The sequence below is a fragment of the Thermobia domestica genome, chromosome 9, assembly GCF_964235325.1.
Source record: "Thermobia domestica chromosome 9, izTheDome1.hap1.1, whole genome shotgun sequence".
Lineage (NCBI taxonomy): Eukaryota > Metazoa > Arthropoda > Insecta > Zygentoma > Lepismatidae > Thermobia > Thermobia domestica.
The window spans coordinates 181,074,606-181,098,366 of record NC_137462.1 but is presented as its reverse complement, the minus strand read 5'-3'; the positions used below and the strand labels follow the sequence as shown (position 1 = coordinate 181,098,366).

The following is a 23,761-nucleotide window of genomic DNA, read 5'->3' as shown; positions in this document are numbered from 1 at the left end:
TTTGGACAGACAAATTACAAATCTAAAAAAGAAAATGAGTATGTAAGTGTGCCTAGTCTAACATAGATGTTCTGTTAAAAAATATTTGTTACTGCTTACATTTTTGCTTAGTAATATGTATTTTTCATGGCTTAAAAAGCTATTGATGTGATGAGTGAGTACAAATGTGCAAGTTATCGTATGTGTGTGTTGTGGCGACTTTTTTTTTTTTTTTTCACGGTAGTGAGTATTTGTACTTACTAGAATGTCATAAATCACTGTAATCACATATAATCTATGTTCATTTAGTAGTAGTGTATTCACAGAGAAAGAGTTAATTATGACACAACAATAAATAAAGCCATATCCCATCCAGGATGAAAGTTAAAGTGTATTCTAAGAAGTAACACAGGTGATATAATTAGGTAAATTAGATGTCAGTCTTCATTAATTACAAGTTGCTAAGACAAAAGTGTAAAATATCTTTACCTTTCATCTTAACCGGCCATTGGTAAGGGATTAAAAAATACCATAAAATACTGTAGTACTTGGTCAAGAAGATTAATCGTCAAGAAAAGGTCAAGATATTTGAATTCTCAAAACTTGTGGACACTGTAAGATAACATGACAATATCTCGAAATCCCTTAAGAGTAGAAATGTGTTAATTAAGGATATGTTCCAGCACTTTTTGATGTTTTCCTTAGAAGAGAAGGGAAAAGCACGGGGGTGCAGTTGTTATAATAAGATGGCCATATTTCGAAATTCCTTCAGAACAGAAATATGTTAAAGACATGAGAAGTGCGAGGCCGTAGGCCGAGCGAATACGGGGGTCTGACGCCGAAGTACCCAGCTAGCCGAAGGCTAGTATATAGTAAGAACGTTTTCTATCTCTCTTCTTATCCCGTGGATTGCTTTTGGCGACCGATCATCGTTTCTTGCAATAGGTCAGGCCTTTTCCACTTCAGTGCTTTTATTTTCATATTACACACCCTGACGAAAAAACAAATCTCGTGTGTTTCAGTTTCCCTTTCGAAGTTCTTGGAGGTGATGCTACGTTTGTCTTGAATTGCACGGTTCATTTCATTCTTATCAACAGAGAGGGAGAGAAAGGGATAAGAACACTCTTCTCTCGCTCAGTGAACAGCAAACTATCCATGAGTTGCAGTGTGAAACCCTTTCTCACCCATCGTATTCTTCTGATGTCTGTCACACATAGTAAAAGCTCTTCCGGCATCTCAATGACAGGGATGAACTTCCCTGGTAATAGGGTGGTGCACTGTGCAGTTAGGAACTTTTTCTTATCACAAACTCCAGACCTTTTAGTAATGTAATTTAATCATTGCTTGAACGGTGGGGAAAGTGTGTGGTATATATATATATATATATATATATATATATATATATATATATATATATATACAGGGTATGTGGGAATTCCAACGAAAAACTTCGGTGATTCTTCATATGAAAATAAGAAAAAAAAAACATTCATATAAACCTGGGATTTCGGAGTTATAGGCCGCCGAAAAGGGGGGGGGGGGGGAAATGAACTTTAGACCGCTATAGCGCCACGAGCGTAAATGATAGAGCTAAGGCGGGATGGTCCTCCTCTATGCAAAAATGCTTATGTCACAATCGTGAAATCCGTGCGAAAGGGATTCCCCACAGGTGTGTACGGATTCCCGGAGAATATGTCAAGGAAAGAAACGTCAAAATAGGCGTGAATGGATAGGTTTCCCACCTGACACTATAAATCGTATGTGCCATGTCGAGATCTCAAACAGATACGAAATGGTGGACATCATCATATCCATTGTTTGTGGTTGCATAACCACCAGGTGAGCAACAATGAAGTATGGATATGACGTGGAGGAAAGACATGTCGGGAGGTGATTCCACAATTGAACTCAAGGAAACAAGGCCATATGAACATAGGTCGACAAAGGTGGCGTAGTCCAGCAGGAACCAGGCGAAAGAGCGCCGCCCACCTTCGGTGAAGTAGAATATCTCCCGAACGAAGAAGAGATTGACTCGGTCCAAAACAAAAGAATGAAAATCAGGCCCAAGGAAAACAATGGTGCAAACCGAATGGCGCAGAAGAAACTGCGCAAGGAGACTCCACACAGAAAGACGGAAGTCACCAAAGCAGACAAGGTCGAGGCAGTTCAGTGACACATACGTATGTACGATGACGTATGACGTAGGGCTTACGTCCGAACGGTGGCGTCAGCTGGAAAATGGGGATTCTCCACTCCAGCGTCGGGGAGCAAGGCAAAGAAACACCACCGGGCATGGTGTGTTGGTGCAACGGTGCCGCAATAAGCAGAGTACGCACACATTGCAGGGCCGAGAATCACTATAGGCCCTACCAAATAGGCAACCGAGGCGTAGAGGACATGGACAAAAGTATGTGTATATATACAGGCAAACATGGACTGTATTTGCAAGGATGGTACACCACATCTCGGACTTGTATCCGTGATGAATAACTATCACACAAAATTGTACTAGAGGTTACTGAAGTCATACAACAGGCGTACCTGTAGTAACACTAAAGCAGATGCTCAAAATGACGTCCACCATTCTGAACACAGGCGTTCATACGGCGTCGCACAGATTGGTGCACACGTCGAAACGCTGCTGGCTCTTCCCGCAAAGCTTCACAAGCGGCTCCGACGCGTTGTTCCAACGTGTGTACATCAGGTATCGGAGTAGCATATATAGTTTTGAGATGTCCCCATAAGTAAAAATCTAGAGGGTTTAAATACGGTGATCGGCCGATCCACTTGTTTGGAAATACCATCTTCAAATAATCTTGCACGGGACGACAGAAATGTGCTGGGGCATCATCGTGCATGTTCCAGATATGTTGTTGTAAGACCAACGGCTCATCCTCCAGAAGTGTGGGAAGTATCTCGCGTATGAAGTCCAGATGTATAGGTCCGGTGAGTCGTTGGGGAAGAACAACTGGTCCAATGAGATGGTCACCCAGAATCCCTGCCCACACGTTGATACAAAGCTGGTGCTGGTGGCGGGCCTGTACCATTCGATGTGGATTATCCAGACCACCCATATAGCACACGGACGTCTAATACTGATCCGCAATGGACAACGGGACATCACGGGATATCCAGATGTCCGCTAATGTCCCGGAAAACGGGACCTCAAAGGGATATCCACTGGTAAATCGTAGAATAATGTGTTCCTAGGTATGTCCGGCGTGGGATTTCCCTGGGATCTCCTGTCCCATCCGGCACGTCCCATAGACATCCTACGTGGGACTGCTTTAGGACATCCATAGAATGTCTACTCATTGTCCCGATAATGCCGGGAATTATATGGAATAATTGGGATCAAAATGGAACGTCCAGTGTACTATGTGGGCACAGATGACTATTATGGCAATTGTGGATACCATCCCTTCCAAATTGGGCTTCATCGATGAACAAAATGGAGGAGAGAAACCCGACATTTGTTGCCATCAAATGAAGAACTTGAGTACAATGTCCATCCTGGTACGGAAATTCCCTGGCGCTAGACCCTGTATCCGTTGCAGGTGGTAGGGGTAAAAATTGTTGGCATGCAGGATCGACAACACGCTCTCAGAGCTGACATTATGCGAACGGGCAACCCCTTGCTACTTACACTTGGGTCATTGCGCACATGTCGTAAAATACGTTTTTCCACATGCAGAGTGCGTTCCACACGTGGTCTGCCTCTGGGAGGGCGAAACGTTCCCGTCGCACATAAACGATGAAACAGCACTGCAAACGTTGTATGATGCGGTTGTCGTCTATTCATACATGCTTCCTTGTGCTTTCTCATACACAAAAACTGATTGGTGTAATCAGCCATTGTCACAGCACACCACACTATACACGTGATGCACAACAGAAACGTAGTAGTTACCCACTTCAACTGCACGGATAACGTCGACAAACAAGGTAGGCCTGCCCTCGACGATGTATTGTTTGTTGTGCACTCAGTGTCTCGTCAGTAATAACTCCTTGTGCATCGCAGTGACCTGGAGCCCTCTCGCGGCAAATCAACAAAGTACGTATGTAGTGTGTTTTATCCGTATAGGAGCTATAGCCTTTTGCTTGTGACTGCAATGTCTTTGAAGCATCCAATTGTGGCCATCATTGTTCCTTTATGAAAGCCACGTTGCTCCACCCGCGGTTGCCGAGTCCAGTGGTTCTCAACCATTTCGAGCCTATCGCCTGCCTTCATGCATGCGATTGCCCTGATCACCTTCTCCGAAGTCAATCCACTCATGCAGAAGGCTTAACTTAAGACTGGAATAACGATCCAGACAAATAGTTTCAAGTCTTCAAGTAAACCTTGATTGGTTTGTGATGCATGCAATCAAGGCCATAGGCCGAATCACGAATTGGGTTTCGGGATGAAGTCCCAAGCTAGCTATAGGAGCCTGAAAGGAACGCTTGTTTGTCGTCCTACGATAGTCATCTTTTGCCTTCCCCCCTACCAAAAATGTCGAATAGGTCATGACATCTTTAACGCACTTTAATAGTCTCTCGCTTTCACTCGCCTTTTTTCGTTCCCACTCCCCCTGGGGCTAGATCTCACCCACGTTGCGCATCGCCACGGTAACTAGAAGTGCGTCTACTTTGCTTGTTGCTGTGCCGTCTCACCAACACAGCATGTCCGGCGGTGTTCCCTGCTCCCCAACCTGGAGTGAGGAACCCCCATTTTCCACCGTTCGTACGTAAGCCCTATGTCACGTCATCGTACGTACGTCTGTGTCACTTTGCACTGCCCCAACCGTGTCTGCTTTGGTGACTCCCCGTCTTCCTGTGTAGAGTGTCCTTGCGCAGTTTCCTCTGCGCCATTCGGTTTGCACCATTGTTTTCCTTGGGTCTGATTTTCATTCTTTTGTTTTGGACCGAGTCAATCTCTTCTTCGTTCGAGAGATATTCTACTTCACCGAAGGTAGGCGGCGCTCTTTCGCTTGGTTCCTGCTGGACCACGCCAGCTTTGTCGACCTATGTTCGTATGGGCTTGTTTCCTTGTTTTCAGTTGTGAAATCACCTCCCGACGTGTCTTCCCTCCACGTCATATCCACACTTCATTGTCGGACACATGATGGTTATGCAACCACAAACTGGAAATGATGGTGTCCACCATTTCGTATCTGCTTGAGATCTCGACATGGCACATAGATTTATGGTTGTCAGGTGGGAAACCTATCCATTCACGCCTATTTTGACGTCTCTTTCCTTGACATATTCTCCGGGAATCCGTACACACCTGTGGGGAATCCCTTTCGCACGGATTTCACGATTGTGACATGAGCAGGATTGGTTTCTCTGAGAGGACCATGCCGCCTTAGCTGTATCACTCACACTCTTGGCGCTATAGCGGTCTAAAGTTCCCTTTCCCCCCGTTTTCAGCTGTCTATAACTCGGAAAGTAAGCACTCGACCCCAGGTTCATATGAAAGTTTATTCTTAATTTGATATGAGGAATCACCTCCCAAACTTTTTCCGTGGAGTTCCCAACCACCCTCTATATATATATATATAAATTCCTAATATAATATTTGATAATACGCCTCAATTTATTGAGTTTATATATTTACAAATTGAGAGTTAGTTCCGTTGTTGAAATAAATTTATGCCCAAAACTTAAAGATGAAAGTAAGTTTCTCATTCTGTGTCATTCCTAAGTGGCATAAATTGGTGAAACTTGAACTTTAACTTAAACTTAAATTGGTGAGTGGCCTAGAAAGTAGTGTTACAGTATACACAAAACAGCAAAATGACATGATTAGAGGAACAAAAATTTCACTTTTGTATATAGACAATAACTTAACACTGAAAGCACTGTGACTCATGATGATCCCCTTACATTGCAGAAGAAGTGAAATTTTCCTTGAAAGCGTGTGTGATCACTATGAACAGCGATGCATGCTCTGCAACGTGCTCCCATGCTGCTCACAAAGTTGATAATAAGTTGATGTAGTATGCAGTCCATTACTCCACCAGCGCGGTTGAGAACTGCTGCATGATCCTTGGTGCATCTGGATGTGCTACAAGACTCCCCATTAGCATCCCAAATATGCTCGATGGGTTTCAAGTCGAGGGAACAGGTAGGCCAGTCCAGTTGCTGAGTATCCTCATTCCAAGACCTCCGTCATCTGCGCTGTTCGATGCGATTGTGCATTATTATCCGTATAGAAGAACTTGGGGCCGAATGCACGTCTCAAATGATGCACATGGAGGAATTATAGTGCCGCAATGACGTTGATTGGTGAGTGTAATGCGTTCTTGGGAAGTCAAACCATTCAATATTATGTTTCCCCATATAAGAACACCGGACCATTAAAATGAACATGTTCGACAAGGCTCTTGGGTTCATTGCGCGTGTTCCCACAAGATAAATGCATTTCCAGAATCACTCCTCAGACTGAATCTGCTCTCATTGGAGAAGAGAAAAGAGTGAAGTCGCATTCTCTTTACTCTTCCTAGGTCCAGTTCTGATGTTTTTGTCACCATCCATAAATGTGCCGCCGACCTACGAGTGTCAACAGAATACAACATAATGGCCGTCTGATAAGAATACCACCGCCATGCAGTCGACCTGCCACTGTGGACCGTGAGTCCTGTTAAATGTGTTTGCAATTGCACCCTCTGTTTAATGTCCATTCGTTCTTGCCTGTTTCACCACGTAGTGGTCATCCTATATTGTAGTTGACTGTAGTCAACCTTCTCTCCTTCGCAGAGCATTGCCTGTGTTCGGAATGCTCCTCATACATAATGAAACAAATGCTGTGGGCAATCAAACTCTTGGAACATGCTTCTCACATTTCGTCCTTCCAGTTTCTCGACGATTGGTCCCCGTGTAAAGTCATCCAAATGTTGTCTCCGGGCCATATTGCTGGGAATAACATCACCACAATGCATCTTAATATCTCTCTGATTGACACACACTATCTCGTTCCTTTCATTCAACTGCTTTGTGTTGGGGAAGCAGACCCGTTTGGCGCTACGTTCACTCTTGACATCACGCTATGAAACGTGTTGCTCCCTGTGCACGTGTGGGAGACCTCTGGCAACATGTTTGCCGAGCTTTCGTTCATTTCCATCGACAACACAATATTTTGTTACTTTATCTATTTCGTCGCAATGTTACTTATCTAACTTGTCCTTAAGATTTGCGCACCAATGTATAAGATTGTTCGTAGGTGCTTTTTTTTACTGTATTTTAGACAGGTAAAATCTACGCTACGTGTTTAAACTCATAAATTTTGATAGTCTTAAAACTGACATTTTATATTTGAAGAGTCCCTAGTCTTAAAACTGACATTTTACATTTGAAGAGTCCCTAAGACGAAAGATTTAAGTGTATCAAAATATTTATTAAAATGTAAATATATAATTTGCTTGAAATGCCTACGAATCATTTTTTATTTAACGAAGGAAACCTACGCTTAATTTAGACGTAGGTAATCGTAATTGATAATGGCATTATATGTTTTAAGTATTACAAAAATAATTAATTTTCATATTTATAATTTGTTTCGTTCGTATCTGTGACTTGCCACAATAGACGCACGAAACCACCGAGATTGTGTCATAACGAAAAAATTTTGTTGCGACCTGTAACTTATTCGGATTTTTTTTTTTTTTTTTTTTGACCGTATCCTAATAACCCATTCCGTTGACAGATACAGATGACATCTAAAGATTCGGAGAAACCAGAATTTGTAAATTTTGTTATTTATTCATTTTACGCTTTCGATTATTGTTGTATGTTAACAATGGTAAATGTGTTGCATTCTGTTTGGTATGTCGCCATATTTCTAAGCACGTTTCATAATTCATTTCGTGTCTGCCGAATTAATTCGAAAAAGGCTGAAATTGGTTATTGTTAACAGTATGAAATATTCTTTTATTTTTTCATATCTTTCCTAGATCCCTTTATTATTTGCCTGGTTGTAAATTATTTTTTACGTTTTTGCTTACACAGAGCGGTGCAAATGACTAGATCAACTTTAAAATACTCCTTAGGCTCTACTGAATTGATTGACACCTTAATTGTCCGTATCAGACAGTTTACGGCAAAATCTGTTCTTTCATTTTAATCTTAAATATATCGGCCACTGCTCATCAACAAGTGACTAGACCAATTTTAGAACACTCTTTTGGCCCTGGAAAATGTAGATCTTCAAGTTTAGTTTGAGAAGAAAGGTAGATTCTGATGTTCCATAATTCTAGTATAGCATTTTATAAATCAGTTGTAAGTAATACTTGTAACGGTTTGTATGTTTCGTGCTATTCATGGGGGGATTGAAGGTTTGGAAGGGAATTACCATAAAGCTTTGATAAAATTGATAGAGCAGCTAAAGTAAAGTTTATTTTCGATGAATTATTTTGTATTGAGATCGCAAAGGAGGGTAAACGAAGTATTGTAATGGTTAATGTACGTATCTTACCCATAATTCAACTATGAAATTGTAATTTCAGATAACATGCTAACACGCTCAGAAATTTTAACCGTCATTTCACTTACTTTAAATAGTGATTCCTGAAAAGTTCTTGAACATGATAGCTTTCAGCTCTCTTCTGGACTCGCGTTCACAGAGTATAAAAGTAGGAGTAAAAGTAATTATACAATATTATCTTTTTACGAAAAAAAAAGTCCAAAGATGAAACAAACACCTGTCGATAGATTTCTTCAATCTGAACAAAGTAATGTGTGAGAGTGGAAATCCTCGTGCATAGTTTTTGAGAAAGTCTTTTTATAAATGAAAATTGATGTTGTATGATAATTAGAGTCCGGATTTGTATGTAATATCAACCCCCTAAATATGTACATAAATATGCAACAAAAATCGCTTAAAATGTAAGAAGTATGTAATATTATATAAGAATATGTAATATTACATATGTTACATATTTATGAAAACGTAATATTAACACGCATATGAGTATGCAATATTTAAACGAATTATGAAAATAAAAAGGAAAATCTACTACACTTCATCCTGCTTAATGCAAATCTCCCAATGAAGTGAAATGCTTGAACAGCTGAGACAGCCATACGTCACTGACGTGACTGATTGCAGGATAATAAAAATCCGACGCGAATGAAGGAAGTGTGAATCGGCTAGAGAGAAACAGGAAAGTCCCGAGAGAAGCAATGCATACGGCATTTGTACGTCAGAAATCTAATGTGGTGTGGTGTGGTCCCGCTTCAAATATAGAACCTTTTACACTAAATGTGTATCCGTCACCACGGCCCAATCTTGAAATGAATTATACGCAATATACAAATTTAAATACTAAAAGCAACTTGAGACGAAATGTATTCTTTTATATATATTTATTTCATGCAGGGAAAAGTAGTCCTATATCTTTTAAACAATACCAGCTGAACTAAGATTGAAGAATATTTCCACTAATGAACATTTTTAATTTGAAATAAAGTACTTACGAAAGATGTGCCTACAGTTCAACTGTGTGTTGTTGCACAATGGGTTACAAGGTACATTTCCAAATGATCAGAAGTAAAATTTTGTCGGCGATCGGATAAAATATTCTTGTATGCAGATAATGATCTCTCCCCATCACATGAGGTAACAGGAGCGTATTTCAACAGGAGGATGTAGTTGGGGGAAATATCTTCAGGAGGTTTCTTGTTTCACCACTGAGAATCTCACACTGCCAATAGGCTGTCGTAACCTGGGTTTCTTTCCAGAACTGCATTTAGTTTCTTTCGAACTTTTTCTTCTACATTTCCACACACACACCTTGCAGCAGTCTCTTTGCATCCTCTATGATTTCCATGGATTTCGGAAGACGCCGCCCAACAGTCTCTAGCTTTTTAATGCTTGTAAGTAGCCAACCAAAATTGCTGTCTATGTATGCGATATCACACGCTACTTTTGAAATCATTAAACAGTTTCGAGCAATGCCAACTGGCACAACAGACTCCGATGGAAATGAATGAACAACAGGCTTATTTTTTTTTTGAAAATGTTCATTGTAGAAATGTACTGCCTGTATTCAAGTGTCCCATCGCGTTAGCACAGGCTCCGGAGGATGTGGCACGTCTGGCAGTTGATCTCTGTAAACTTAAACACGTTGTGGCGCCTTAACAAACTTTTTTTCGTGGAAGAAACTAGTTGATTTACTTTGCAAAAGTTGTCTCTCACCTCTTCAGCAACACGCTGAAGAGCATGGCCCATACAGGTGAAATGAATTAAGTGAGGGTAAAAAATTGTAAGTGTTCTAGCCGCTTTTAACATGTACGCTGCACTGTCTGTGTAGAGAACAAGGACTTTTTCTTCCTGAACTCCCCCCGGCCACAACACTTTAAGACCATCATTTAAAAAGCGAGCAATCGTGGAATGATTCGTGCGTTCCAGCAATTTACTCGCAATAAGATAGGATTTAGATGGAGCATCTTCACTTAACTTTCCAATCACTAAATTTGCTACATAACGTCCCAAAACTTCTGTTGTTTCGTCCACAGAAATCCAAATATATATGAACTACCTATTTCTGCCCTATTGGTATCTATAGCTTCCCTATAACAAACTTCGAGATAACACTTTCGAAGAGTGGATTCATCAGAAATTCGACGCCCGCAGTACTTCTCCAGAAAAGCACGGTATTTTAGCACTTGAACTATGTTCCAAGGAATGTTTGCTGCTCTTATTGCTTGGCACAAGTCTTTGAAAAACTCACCCACTGAAGTATCTTGATGCATTTGTGTCAAGAGTACTTTTTTTTTTTTTTTTTTTTTTTTTTTTTTTTTTTTTTTTTCAGTTTGCAAATTTTTATTTCTTGCATGGAGTGCACTTCTTACATGATGTTTTAAGAGAGATTTCATTTAACATATTTTTTTTTTGGGGGGGGGGTGGTCACACACTTGGCACAACAACACTTTACCGTTCGTAGTAAACGCATCATCGATAGTTACCCACGACCGCAATTTTGCGGATAAAGTTGAGGAAACCGGAGCCATTTCTAACTTCGACGGTCAATGCAGAACATGTGCGTTTTGCAACTGCAATACTAGAGTACTGTGCTCCTGTCATTCAGTTGAACAAGCAAAGTTCTTTGAAAGCTTAGGTTACCTGCTATGATATTGCCATTGTTGCCAGCTTCTTGGAACGAACTCTTGCAGTAAATTCCTGGAAGCACACTAGCATACAGTTTTAACTTGAATTGCAGGATTTGCTTTCATCTTTTTTCCCGTCCGACCTCCGATAACAATCAAGTAGACTTCATTTTAGAAATTTCCTGGCCAGTCGCCTGTCAGGCACGTGATCTGTCTTCCTCCAGAGTTGAGAATAAAGGGCGCTGCTAATGTACCTCGGGGGGAGGATTTTTACTTGTTTCTTCTTATATTTCTTTTGTTATCGGCAAAAATTCTGCGAAACATGGTTTGACAAATAAAAAAGAGATATATTTCTCTTTCGGTAAAGAAACGAAAAGATAGACATGACAAAATTGAATCTAGATGCAAGCCTTGCACAGTTGGAGAGTTTACTTTTTTTTTTTTTTTTTAATTTTAAATTAAAATTTGAGTAAACGCAAAATTTCAAGACAGTTTTATGTAAAAAAAAAAAAAAAAAATATGTAGAAACCATAGAAATATGTAATATTGGTCAAAATATGTAATATGAAACTTGAGTTGAAGCACCCTACAGGTGTGAATCATAAACATTTAAGGATTTGACGAACCTACATATGAAGGAAAAAAATATGTAATTACATACAAATCCGGACATTAATGATAACCATGTCAGTTGAGAAGATGAAACTGATTCTCAAGCATACCCTCATCGAACTTTTCATTATGACACTAGCAGAACGAGAGCACTTAGTATGATTGATTAGATATATCCCAAAATCATGATTAACATTTCAGTTCTAATTTTTGTTTAACTATAACATTGTTTAAAGATAATCACACTAAAATTAATATAATTAGATGCTTGAGGGTAAATTATTACGCTTAGTCTTCGAAAAGTCGAGAAAATAACTTTTATTGCGTACGTACGTCGCAAATAATAATAATAATAATTGACAGGTTTTATTGTTGGAACTGATTATTTATTTGAATATTGTGCATGTATAAAAAATGAAGTTAAGTATCAGATTGTATCGACTGTTGTTTGTTTTCTAACTGTGACACCGTATTACTTCGAAAAACATCGAGGATACATAAAGGAACGGAGTCATCAGTGGGTGAAGATACACCTTGTAAGCAGCAGCAATTGACAAGGTGTAACTTCATTGCTCTTCCTCAGTGAGTCTATTCCTTTCTGTTTTCTTTATGTGTTTACTTCTTTTTCTTCTTTTTTTATTCTCCGTGAACAAGGCTCGAGGGAAGAGCCGAAAGCTTGAAAGTGCAAGGGAGTTCTAGAAATCAGAATTTAAAGTAAGTTAAACAAACATTGTAATTCATACTTTAATTACAATTATTATTGTAACAATGCTTACCTAGTGTGTACTCTAGCTTTTTACATGCAGAATCTATATCTAGGTTGCGAGGCTTCGTTGCAAATATCCTATATTATATAGAATAAAAAGACAAGAAGATAACATAGGATTTGCGATTTTCACAAAATAACTAGAAACACACACAAATACCATAAACATTCTACCTCCCAATATCCTTGTCCTGGCAAATGTGTAAAAATTTGTAAGGAACGAATTAAACATAAATGTCAATCATGCTGTCGATAGGTTACAAGAATGACACCATTGAATTGTCAGTAAGTTATCAGATCACTGAGTGTGGTGGCACGTATATGGAATTGACTAAAAGGATCACAAAAAGTAGAATCATAGAACATATTCAAGACTTGGGACATAAATACTACAATTTCGTGATTTGAAACATTTGTTTCTATATTTAAACCTTGTTTTAAATATAAACACTGAAAATTTCAAATTTTGCATCAATCAAAACCTGCAATAGTTACCTAGAATGATATACCTAGGAATCATATCATACAAACGTACCAGCAATTCTTTCCTTAATACTAATAAATGTAGCAAGGCAATGCATGGAAATAGGCAATTTCAAACAAAAATTCTAATAAATGCTTAACTGAAATGCAGTTCGTTAGCAAAATCACAGATTTGTTACATATACAGATTATAATAAATTTAATAAATCATGTGCACAGTTGAGTGAATTACCTGGCAGCATTACATTCAAATCGTACAATAGCTGAAAACTTCATGAACGTCGGAAAATATGGGTGGTGTTGTCATAGTTTTGGGTAATTTTCCAGATATACAATAAATTAATTGTACATTATATCTCTGTAACAAAATAAACTAACACTCGCTTATTATTATCTGCCCTGGGAATCGTAATAGGATTCTTAATTACGGTGTTTACCAAGATTTCAGAAACCTATTGCTGATTTTAGTGCTTTCTGTGGAAAAAACGTCTATGTTAAATAAGTGAAGCCGAAGATTTTCATTAGTGTCTAAAATCATACTAGAAATAACAATCTTGTTAAGATTCCCAGCTCACATAATAAATGTGTGGTTATTTAACTTGAGAAAACGTGCTCAGGATACTCGTATTTTACCCTAGATGATCATATTACTAACAGCATTTCATTACTTAGACTCATAATTTTCCTTCTGTATTGCCTTTATGAGCTGAGTTTAACACCTTGCGTTATTTTAAAGTTTCGTTCATCTTTTCATTCGAATTGTCTAATACACTATCTAACGCTTGTTGAAACTCAGAATGAAAATGTTCTTGTCTTCCTTCTAACGGTGTTTTTCCTCGGGTAACTCATTGACTTTTCTTTCATACTTACTTATATCTTTCTTGGGACAATACTGTGTGAAGTGACTATATTCGGTGCAATTTCTACGTTGTACATTCTGCGCTGGACATTGGTATTTTATATGTTGCTTTCCGCATGTTACACAACCATAGTTTTGTTTTTCAGTTTTACATTTAACATTGTTTTTGTATCGAACCAATTGATTTGGTATGGTTTGTGTGTTAGAATCTAGTATCCTTCCGTTGATCTGTTGCTGTATTTACTTGTTCAGCTCTAGGATCCAATTTGTAAAATATGGTTACTTCCTTTTCAAGCAAGTCTGTGTGATTTGCAATGTTTATCGCGAAATGCATCATTAAGTCCGTAACCGATAATGTATACTTTTTTTTTTTTTTTCGTCCTTGCTATACTGCACACAATCTGATCTCTTGAGTGTATGTTCTCGGAATTGCCCGAATTTGCACTTATTTGCTTGGTTTTCCAATTGTAAAATGTAATCTTGGTAAAATTGACCTTGCCGTTGTTATACTTTTTAAATTCATTATATTATTTATACCTTTCAATCATGAAATGTGGCGCTTGTTGAAAGTGTTTGACTAACAACTCTTTGATCGTTTCATAGCTCAATTCCAGGTCCAGGTGCCGCTAGCACCTTCAGTATTTTATGCACTGAACCTCCTATTAGTGAAAGTAAAATGCAAACTTTTTGTGCGCTGGTACGTCATTGCAACTCTTACCCCCAATGTTATGCACGTACGAAATTACATTGACATTGGACCATTCCTACTAGGTGTTTTATTTTTTATTTTATTTTATTTTTATTTTTTCAGTGTAATTTATTGTTTAGGCCCCTCGTTCACGGGTGACTCAGGTTCAATTCCCGGTGGAAGCTCATGTGGTTCAGATCCTGTGTGCATCTGTAGATTACCTTTCATACAGCCTCAGTGTTGTAAATTATGCTAAATTCCAATCCATCCAACCTATAATTATTGTGTATAATTTCCAGCATAGATGTATTGGTTTAATTATATTGTCGTGCCACTCTGCCATGTACACACATCACAGATATATTTCCACTACATTAGTATGATAGGTTAAGGAACAATGTAGGAATGTAGACAATGCCATATAAAGCAACACGTATGTATGTATCAAAATTTGAGAAATTTCTTAATGCTTGAGTGGGTATTTCAAGTTCCTTACCAGCACCGAAGTTATATGTGACCTCTCTACTTACAGTGGGACCAAAACCATGAGTGTAATCTTTATCCGAAGCATAGTATCCCCACCAGGACCTTTTTGAAAATATGTCAACGACGTCATAATGTAAATAGAGAAGAAAATGTCGATTATTGGAAGTGTGTTTCAATAGCGATAGAGACTGCTTCTGCGTAGATCTAACATAATGTGTTGCCCTTTTACGTTCAGAAAGGCTTGTCCTCTTGCAGACGCATGATTGATTAGGGTATCTAAGCGTTTCTGGACACCATTTCTTCCCTTTGTGTCCCCTAGTCAGGAACCTTTCGTGTTTCCTCCTCATGAGCATATCCAATGCATACAGAATGGGATGAATACAGCATATTTAGAAACATTGAAAGCTACTTTATCATTCTGATTCCGATATTTAGATGTGTAATGATTCATATGACTGCACGATACAAGATCTTGACCTGTATTCTCATGTAAAGATAGGACAAGCTGCATGATGCCATTTTATGTAGTGTTCGTTATATCATGCAGTCATATGCGATACCATCCCGAAGAGGCTGCAGACTTCATGTTCATGACTTAATAGCGATATGCACACAGTTAAAGGTCCTCCTGGTGTCGTGTGATGTGAGATAGATGCAACCCTTGCCCTTGTACAGTCCCATTCTTTGTGTTCCCTGACCCATGCGAACTGCGCGGCAACGTGAGATGAATGTAGGATCTCGCGAGGGGCATCTAGCTATGACTTGATAATTACAGACGATTCTGAAGAAACTGACTTGAGGTAGCGTCACGAAAGGTTTGGTATAAGATTTACCAGTAACAAATAGGCTTGGACGAGCAGAAATCTCTAGGTAGTCAGCCTAAAAGAGTCTTATACATTTTATACCCCTGGTGGTACCGCTGCGAAGTTCTGACTACATCATTGTGCTACTGTCCTATTCTTCCAATTTCCTGATTCCTAAGCCTTGGTGCTAATATGATTATTCGTATACTATCAAATAGAACAATGAGTTGATACTTCATGGCAGAGATTACACAAGTACCGAGCACTACGCAGAGAATAGCAATACGAATATATACACTGTAGATAATTTTTACTGCTGTTCGCCAGTATTAGTTGCTGCAGGAAATAGTATCATGTTAGTCGGCTGTACTAGTGATTATACGCAATATTATCGTTAGCGCATCAACTTTCCATGTAATGTTTTTCATTGTTCAAGCTTTGCTTTTAACATTTGCTTTAAACTACTTTCTGCGCAAACCATTACGTTTATTGTAAAAAAAAACTAATAACATGTAACAGTTCCACCAACTATCCATTTTGGCTTCATCAGACACTATGAATTCATAATGTCCGACTTCCTCTTTAGACATTTCCATGGTGTCTGATGAAGCCAAAGTGGATAGTTGGCGAAACTGTTACACGTTAATAATTTTTACGTATTGTTGTGCTCAGCGAGTAGTTTAAATCAAACTTCCCATGTACATGAATCCTCCCGAATAAGTAATTCAAACTTAGTTTGACATCTATACGTCAAACTTTGTGAAATTGAATGAGAACAAATATTAGTTTTTAGAATTGACACCTTCTTTCAGTCAGATGTTTGGTGTATTACAGTCACAATGTAGAAAAATTTTTATACTTCATAAAATTAAGCATTAGTTTCGTAATCTGTGTACCAAATAATATAGCGGAACTGGTGTTATAATGCACTTTTATCAGCATGTAGTTCTAGTGCATAAATTTCCTATCTGACGTTGTGTATTAATTTCTCTTTTAATTTCTTCCACTGACAGAGCAATGCACAGAGTAACCTCAGGAAATTATTTTTACTTGAAGTTTTTTGTTTGTTAATTCTACAAAATAGATTATCATTCCTAAGGATTAAATTTTTTTCTTGTTATTTTGATACCTGTTAATTTAAATAGCCATAGTTATATGGTCTTAGAAAATAAATTCCACGTTAAAATTTTTTTAAAAATTAAGTGTTCAATGAATTTTCCATTTGTCTCACACTCAAAATACAAAAATGATTTAAAGAATCTATTTTCATTTGAAGATAAATGCACTCAATATAACAGGAAGAAAATGTAACTTACCGTTTCTCGTGGGAGTATTAAGAAAAAGGATATATTGGTATAATAGATGAGGTCTTTATGGTAAGAAAGTACATCTTGAAGATCTGCCCTGCTGAAGAATTCATTACAACTCAGAATATACAAAAACCTTGTCCAGGGTTTAATTTCATTTCAGCATGTACTTTTCTTTTTTAAAAATTCGCTTATGTGTTCTTATATTCCGGTACTTAATATCTCACTGGGGTCCTCATTGGAAGCACTAACTTAACTTTAATTTTCCATCGATATTTATTTGAAAAGTCACCGATTTAAATCAGTTCATCCTGTTAATGAAGGAAGTGTGCTTTGTCATTAAAGTAACTAATTGTATTTATTTTCCCCCCAGAGTTCTGCATTACCTGGACGTTGAGCCAATGGATGAAGCAGAAGCTTCCACGTCAATACCAATGCCAAAGATAAAAAGGAAGAAGTCGAAGCCTGACACTGCCGAAGAGGATTCACCTTCCCCAACTCCTGCTGGATGCCACAAGAAACAAGCAGCTTCTGATGCCAATAAAAAACAACAAACTGTAGAATCTAAGCCAAGTTCACTGCCTTTGAAAGTTAAAACTTTAGTTAAGAAAAGTACTACTACAAGTGACCAAAGAAAAGATTCTAAACCACCAACCAAAATCAGATTGAAATTAGGGAACGTTAATATCGGACAATTGGGGAATGCTAGTATTTCTTCTAATGGGGGTAACGTAGTGAGTAATATAAATGCAAGAGACAATTCAAACTCCGATACTAACTATGGTGATACCTCCAGACCTGTGTCGACTGAGGAAGACGAGTTGGCATTAAATGCAAACTTTGTGTTTCATGAAAATAAAGACGATAGACCGCAAGAGTGGGAGAAATGCACAGCAACAATACAGTTTGACAAGAAAACAAAGAAATTATGGCAGCGCCTGCATAATCCGTATGGTAATCATTCCAGTTTCATCCGTCATCTTGTGCTTCTTGAGAAATATTGGCGAAGTGGAGATCTGATACTTGCACCAGATGCTAGTCCCAGAGCTGTAACGTACGTTACAAGTGTACAGCATCGTATTAAGGCTTATGATGGGAAGCCTATGCCAAGGGCAACTCAAGTTGGTGAAGAGAGAAGAGTGAGTGTGGTGAGACCTACCCAAATTCCAGCAGCATCAGCCGTCTGTCAGACGCCTGTGATTTCACCTCCTGTTATTCATGCGTACAGTGTAGATGCAGCTAATGTTTTTACTGCTCCCGTTTTCCAAGTTGCTCACAGTAGTAATCCTGGGGCTGTCCAGTTTGATAAGAATATTGCGGGAGGGAATTCGTCAGAGGAAGGTAGTTTCGTTCCAATGATCAGTAACGTTCGCTCACTAGCATCAGAAGGAATAAGTTGGGACCAGGATGTGAATGTTAAACCAGTTACCCCAAATGTACCTTCTTCTTGTATAATTAGTGATCGAACAGTGAATAATAGTATTTCTATAGAAAGGTTGCGTGTCCCAAAATCTGCACCGGTTGTGTTGGAGACTCAGTACACTCCGAGAAATTTGGTTCCTCAGTATAATGTTTCTCTGCCTTTGTAAAATGCTCCATTTTTCAGGGTGTTAGTTTTTTTTCAGTGCACATGCAATGAGGGGAAATTTATATACATATATATATTTTTTCTGTTATCAGTTAGGATAGTCGTTGATATACATATATAAAGGACGTGGAACAGAGGACCAACCAATCGTCCATATAGTTTATTTACGGCAATATTTACCATTGTAGAATTGTTAGTTAAATTTTTGTTTTTGTTTAGAAGACAGCATATCAATTGAATAATTAATTAAATATATGTTGATTGTATTATTTTATATTATAGTTCACACTTATTTTAATGAAAATTTTTACATAGTGTCCCAAATCTCATTGCATATGTAATTTGTTGAGTGTATGCAAATAATGATGTGAATGAAGAAGCATCTATTTTAATAACTTACAACGGACCACTTCTTTGTATGTGAGAAAGCAATCTTGTTGATCTATATGGTAGGTGGTTATTTTGGTTAGAGGATGGATTTGTAAGGTTTGCCCTGTTTTCTATACGAAAACATTTGTTACACATAATTTCAATCATAATTGTTTCGATGTAGACTACACTGCAAAATGCGGATGTTGATTGGAGAAATGTTGCGTTATACGAATTTTATAATTGAGAGTATAATGTTTGCAAAAAATGTACAAATTTCAATAAATATACTTTGAATTTTAAAGTTGTTTTAATGTAAAGTATTAATATTATTATTCCTCAGAATATTCTTATATGAAATAATATAAGCCATACGAAATAGTTTAAGTAGTAAATTTAGAAAGAAAATAGGGCCGGGCAAGAAAGGACGTTGGTAATGGAAAATATCATCAATTAAGTAATATACGAGGGTTGTAATTTTAATAGTGGCAACACCGCTGTATGTACGTCATGAAACGGAACTAATGCCTCGCACTTTTACCACTAGTTAGTTAAATAGTTTCTTGTGTGCGTTCGCAGTCTGAAATCATGTACCAGCATGTTCTCGAAGCAGGAACAGCGAAATTAGATACAGTGGGTAAAAAAAGTATTTGGACACCTCACACAAAAACAAAAGAGCCGCTACTTTGCAGTGTACATAACAAGACAATAGATTGGATTGTATGTTGGAAACAAGGGACAAAAACGGTTATTTATTTGCATGTATACATATTAACAAATCTGAAAATTATAGACTATAATATCGAACGAAAGATAACAACTGTTGACAGTACAACAAAAAAAAAGTATTTGGACACAACGAAAAATGAAGATAAAAAATCTATGAAATGAAAACTAGAGGACCTCTCAGTACTTTGTCTGATACCCTTTAGCTGCGACGACTGCTTGAAGACGTTTCGGCATTGAACTGATTTATTTACAACAAATGCTAGAATCAAATTGGGCCCATTCCTGTCGAACATACTGAATCAATTGTTCTCTGCTGGTAGGGTTGCGTTTACGGATATTTTTCTTTAGTTCAAACCACAAGTTCTCCAGTGGATTCAAATCTGGTGATTGCGGCAGAGTTTCCAGATAGTAGGAAGTATTGTAAAGGATCCATTGGCGAAAATCGTAACCTCGGTGCTTGGAGTTGTATCTTGTTGGAACATCCACTTACCACCCAAGCGAAGAATTTGCTCGCTATCCTTGTAGTTTGATTTTAAGATCTCCAAATATACTCTCGCAATCATAATACCATCAGTCATATGGGTATTTTTCACTCCATTAGCATTTACACACGCCCAGACCATCACTGAACGGCTGCCATTTTAACTATTGGAACAATATTCTGTTTTCCGAATGCTTTATTCTTTCGCCACACTTGTTGGTATCCATTACTTCGAAATGAATTGATTTTAGTTTCATTTGTGAAAATCATGTTGTGTCAAAAGTTTACATGTTCATTTTGGTACTTCTTTGCAAATTCTAGTCTTTTCTTTCTATTTGTCTGAGAAATGTATGTTTTCTATCCTTGTTGCACATCCTCGAAGACCTGCTGTTTTAAGCGTATTTCTTACTGTTTGAGGTATAACGTTAACTACATTGACTTGCTTTTCCTGAGCGACTCATGTGGCCACCTGTCTTGTACTTGTTTTTGGATTTTTCTTCACAGTTCTAATGATGTACTTTTCTTGACGGGGACTTAGCTTTCTTAGTCGGCTTGTTCGCGGTTTATTTTGTAGTATTTCTTCTGCTTTGTGTTTCATTATAATATAACCAACAGTGGAAGGTAATTTGTCCATTATACGGCCAATTCCTCGGTAACTTTTACCTTCCCCATACAATTTCACAATTAACTCTCGTTTCTCTAGCGTTGTTTCTCTCCGTTTTCTCCCTATCATACTGGTTTCGTCTTCATCTGCTATGAACTGACTCACCCTACTTTGTAGACTACCCAGATGCACTTAAGTAACTCTTCAGCTCCTATTTTTGCGTGATTTGTTCGCGAACACAGCGTTGTCCAAATACCTTTTTTTGCTACTCTCCTACCTACCTATTTCTTTTTTCCTTCACTCACGTCTGTCAAATGCGGTGCATTGCAATACTCAATAGGCTAAATAAACTATGATACCTCTGGTGTTAATGCCCCAATAATCTTTTGTTCTATACTGCCTTGTATATATGGTATTTCCTTGTGTTTTTATCTCAGGTCTAACTGTCCAAACACTTTTTTTTTTTTTTTTTTTTTTTTTTTAACTAAAATGTGCACAACCGTCTCATTAAGAGCTTCATGAGACTGTAGGAAATTGAGTTTCCTTACAGTACACTGGCATGATAGGTAAAAGCCTTCAACGACAAACGCGAAACTATTGCAGATATCAGGGATGCAAAGTAGTCAGTATTCTTAAAATAAGTCAGTATTTCAGGATCTTGGAAGATTAAACGAAAAAAATTCAATTATTAAACATACATTTAAATCTTTTATGTAAATATGTAGTCAATTTACAACTATCTAGCACCAGCATTTAAACAGCGTGGTCCGAAAGATTTGCACCATTGACTGCATCTGTAAGCATACTGTAAATTGCTGTCAGCAGTTAAAAATAATTTGTAATGATAAAATTAGTCACAAATATGTTACTATAGCAAGACACAGATGACGTGATGTCTGAACTCCAATTTCAGTGGTGGCCCTAGGATCAACTAGGCGGTCAAACACTTTCCGCTTTCTGTTTGGCAAGTCGGTGTTGCCATGTTCTCACCCTACCCCTCTTCCCCGCCCCTTCGTTCTTCATTTTACCTAAACGTCAAAAAGTAGAAGGACGAAAAAGTCTTTTTATTCAGGATCATAATATTGTGTTGGTAGTGGATACAAAATTTGCTTATTTTGTTAAACTATTTTCAGACTACCACGTGTCTGTTAGTATCTAGCTTCTGTGTAGGCATTTGTATGAGTTCTTTACTCGTTTTAGGCCTATATATCGGCACGTTTTCGTTTAGGTATGCATTCTGCCATTCCATTATTATAATTGATTTACGTAAATTCTGTTGCACTTCGTTAAAACGGAAGATAAAAGACTACGAAAGACTTACTATATAATGATGCAATAGACTAGGCTTCCTCAATCTATTTATTTTATATCACGGCCCCTTTTATCACACCTTGCCTGCGAGCCTCACAATTAATTTCCTGTTTATAAGTTTTGTTTTTTTTTTTAATTGTTGTTCATCCCTTACGGTAAGTTCTATTTGTATTTTTCTTGTATTTAAATCTGCAGATTTTAACGAGTTTCATTCCTCTTTTATTCCAATTGGTTTTAAAACGATTCTCGAAGCTAATTTCTCAATATGCTTTTTTTTTTATTATTTGGAAACAAGTGTACAAATAATAATGTCTATCAAAAGAAGAAGTTCAAAATATTTTTAAAAAATATTTTTCTGCTACTAGACCCTAATTACATTTATCATCTACATTTCCCTTCGCACCCTCATATCGGGCCGCGGTGGCTCAATGGTAAGCAGGTGGCAATAGCCGAGTGGTCTCGGGCGTAGGATCATGAGGCGCAATCCACTGGGGGTTCGAGTCCCTCTGAAGAGCATGGTCGGATTTTTAACTGTCCTGGACCTTTCTGTGTTCGTACCCCTGTAGTGCTTGGATTACGCAGAAATTGCACGAACTACCATAGCAAACACTATCCCCGTTGGCACAAACTGTAAAATAAAAAGTGGTAGAGCGTTCACCTATAGTGCATGGGGTCCTTGGATCGATCGCAGCAGTGCTGATCTGGAGCAATCGCGGGCCCTCGGCTAAAGTTTGTTGTGGGCCCCCTGATCGAGAAACTTTTCACAGCGTATCTTCGGTACTTACAACAATGATTAAAGGTTTGTTTATGAAAAATAAAAGTTTCTGAAGCATTTTAAATCTATATATGTTACGATAAATGACAAGGTAAAACATACTTAAGCAATGTAACGTAGATATAAATCATTATATAGGTTTCGGCGTCAGTTCAGCATTGTACTATATGATGTAATGAGGCTGAATGAAATAAAGAGAAATGTGTTGACATAGCAAAATTATGCGAAACCCGTATAGTTATAAACCATTTTTGTATTCTATGAGAACTAATGACAAATATTTAACGTGTATTACAACATTTATATGACCACATAACTGTAAAAAGACGAAAATATTGGTATGCACTAACAAAGTGAAGCTTATTCTAGATTTATATTAATACAAACAGGCAAATTATTGATTACTACTAATAAATGATTACAATATCATAAAGCACATAATTGTAAAATTGAAAATGACTCAGACACACACACGAATTACAGAGTATCAGGAACATATCAATGCATTAATTTTCTTTTCAAAACTTCACTTGTAACCGCAATTTCATCAATTACTTTATTTTTGTCCAAATTTATAAACAAGTCTCCCTCAACATTCATCAACATTAAAGGAGATAGTAAGTTCTCGCTTAAAGAATATCTGTCTGTTTTTTACAATTTTCAATTTCGAAAAAAACTCGTTCACAAGTCACCTGAGTGGATGGAATGGTCATTATATATTTAAATACAGTATATAAATTACTAAATAATCCAGACTGTGACGATAGTTCATAGAGACATGAGAGCCATATGCACATGAGAGACATATGAAACATTTCCTTTTAGTACCACAT

General features: G+C 37.8%; 1 protein-coding gene across 7 annotated transcripts in view; it reads left to right on the top strand.

Moving 5' to 3' along the window:
* east (enhanced adult sensory threshold) overlaps positions 1-19,332 on the top strand; it is a 52,345-nt gene extending 33,013 nt beyond the window's left edge. For all 7 annotated transcript variants that reach the window (XM_081725565.1, XM_081725564.1, XM_081725562.1 and 4 more), the window contains one exon: positions 17,445-19,332. In XM_081725565.1, coding sequence (XP_081581691.1) covers positions 17,445-18,660 — 1,216 coding nt within the window. In that variant the 3' untranslated portion in view covers positions 18,661-19,332. The remainder of the gene's footprint in view (positions 1-17,444) is intronic.
* Positions 19,333-23,761: the final 4,429 nt, after the last annotated feature.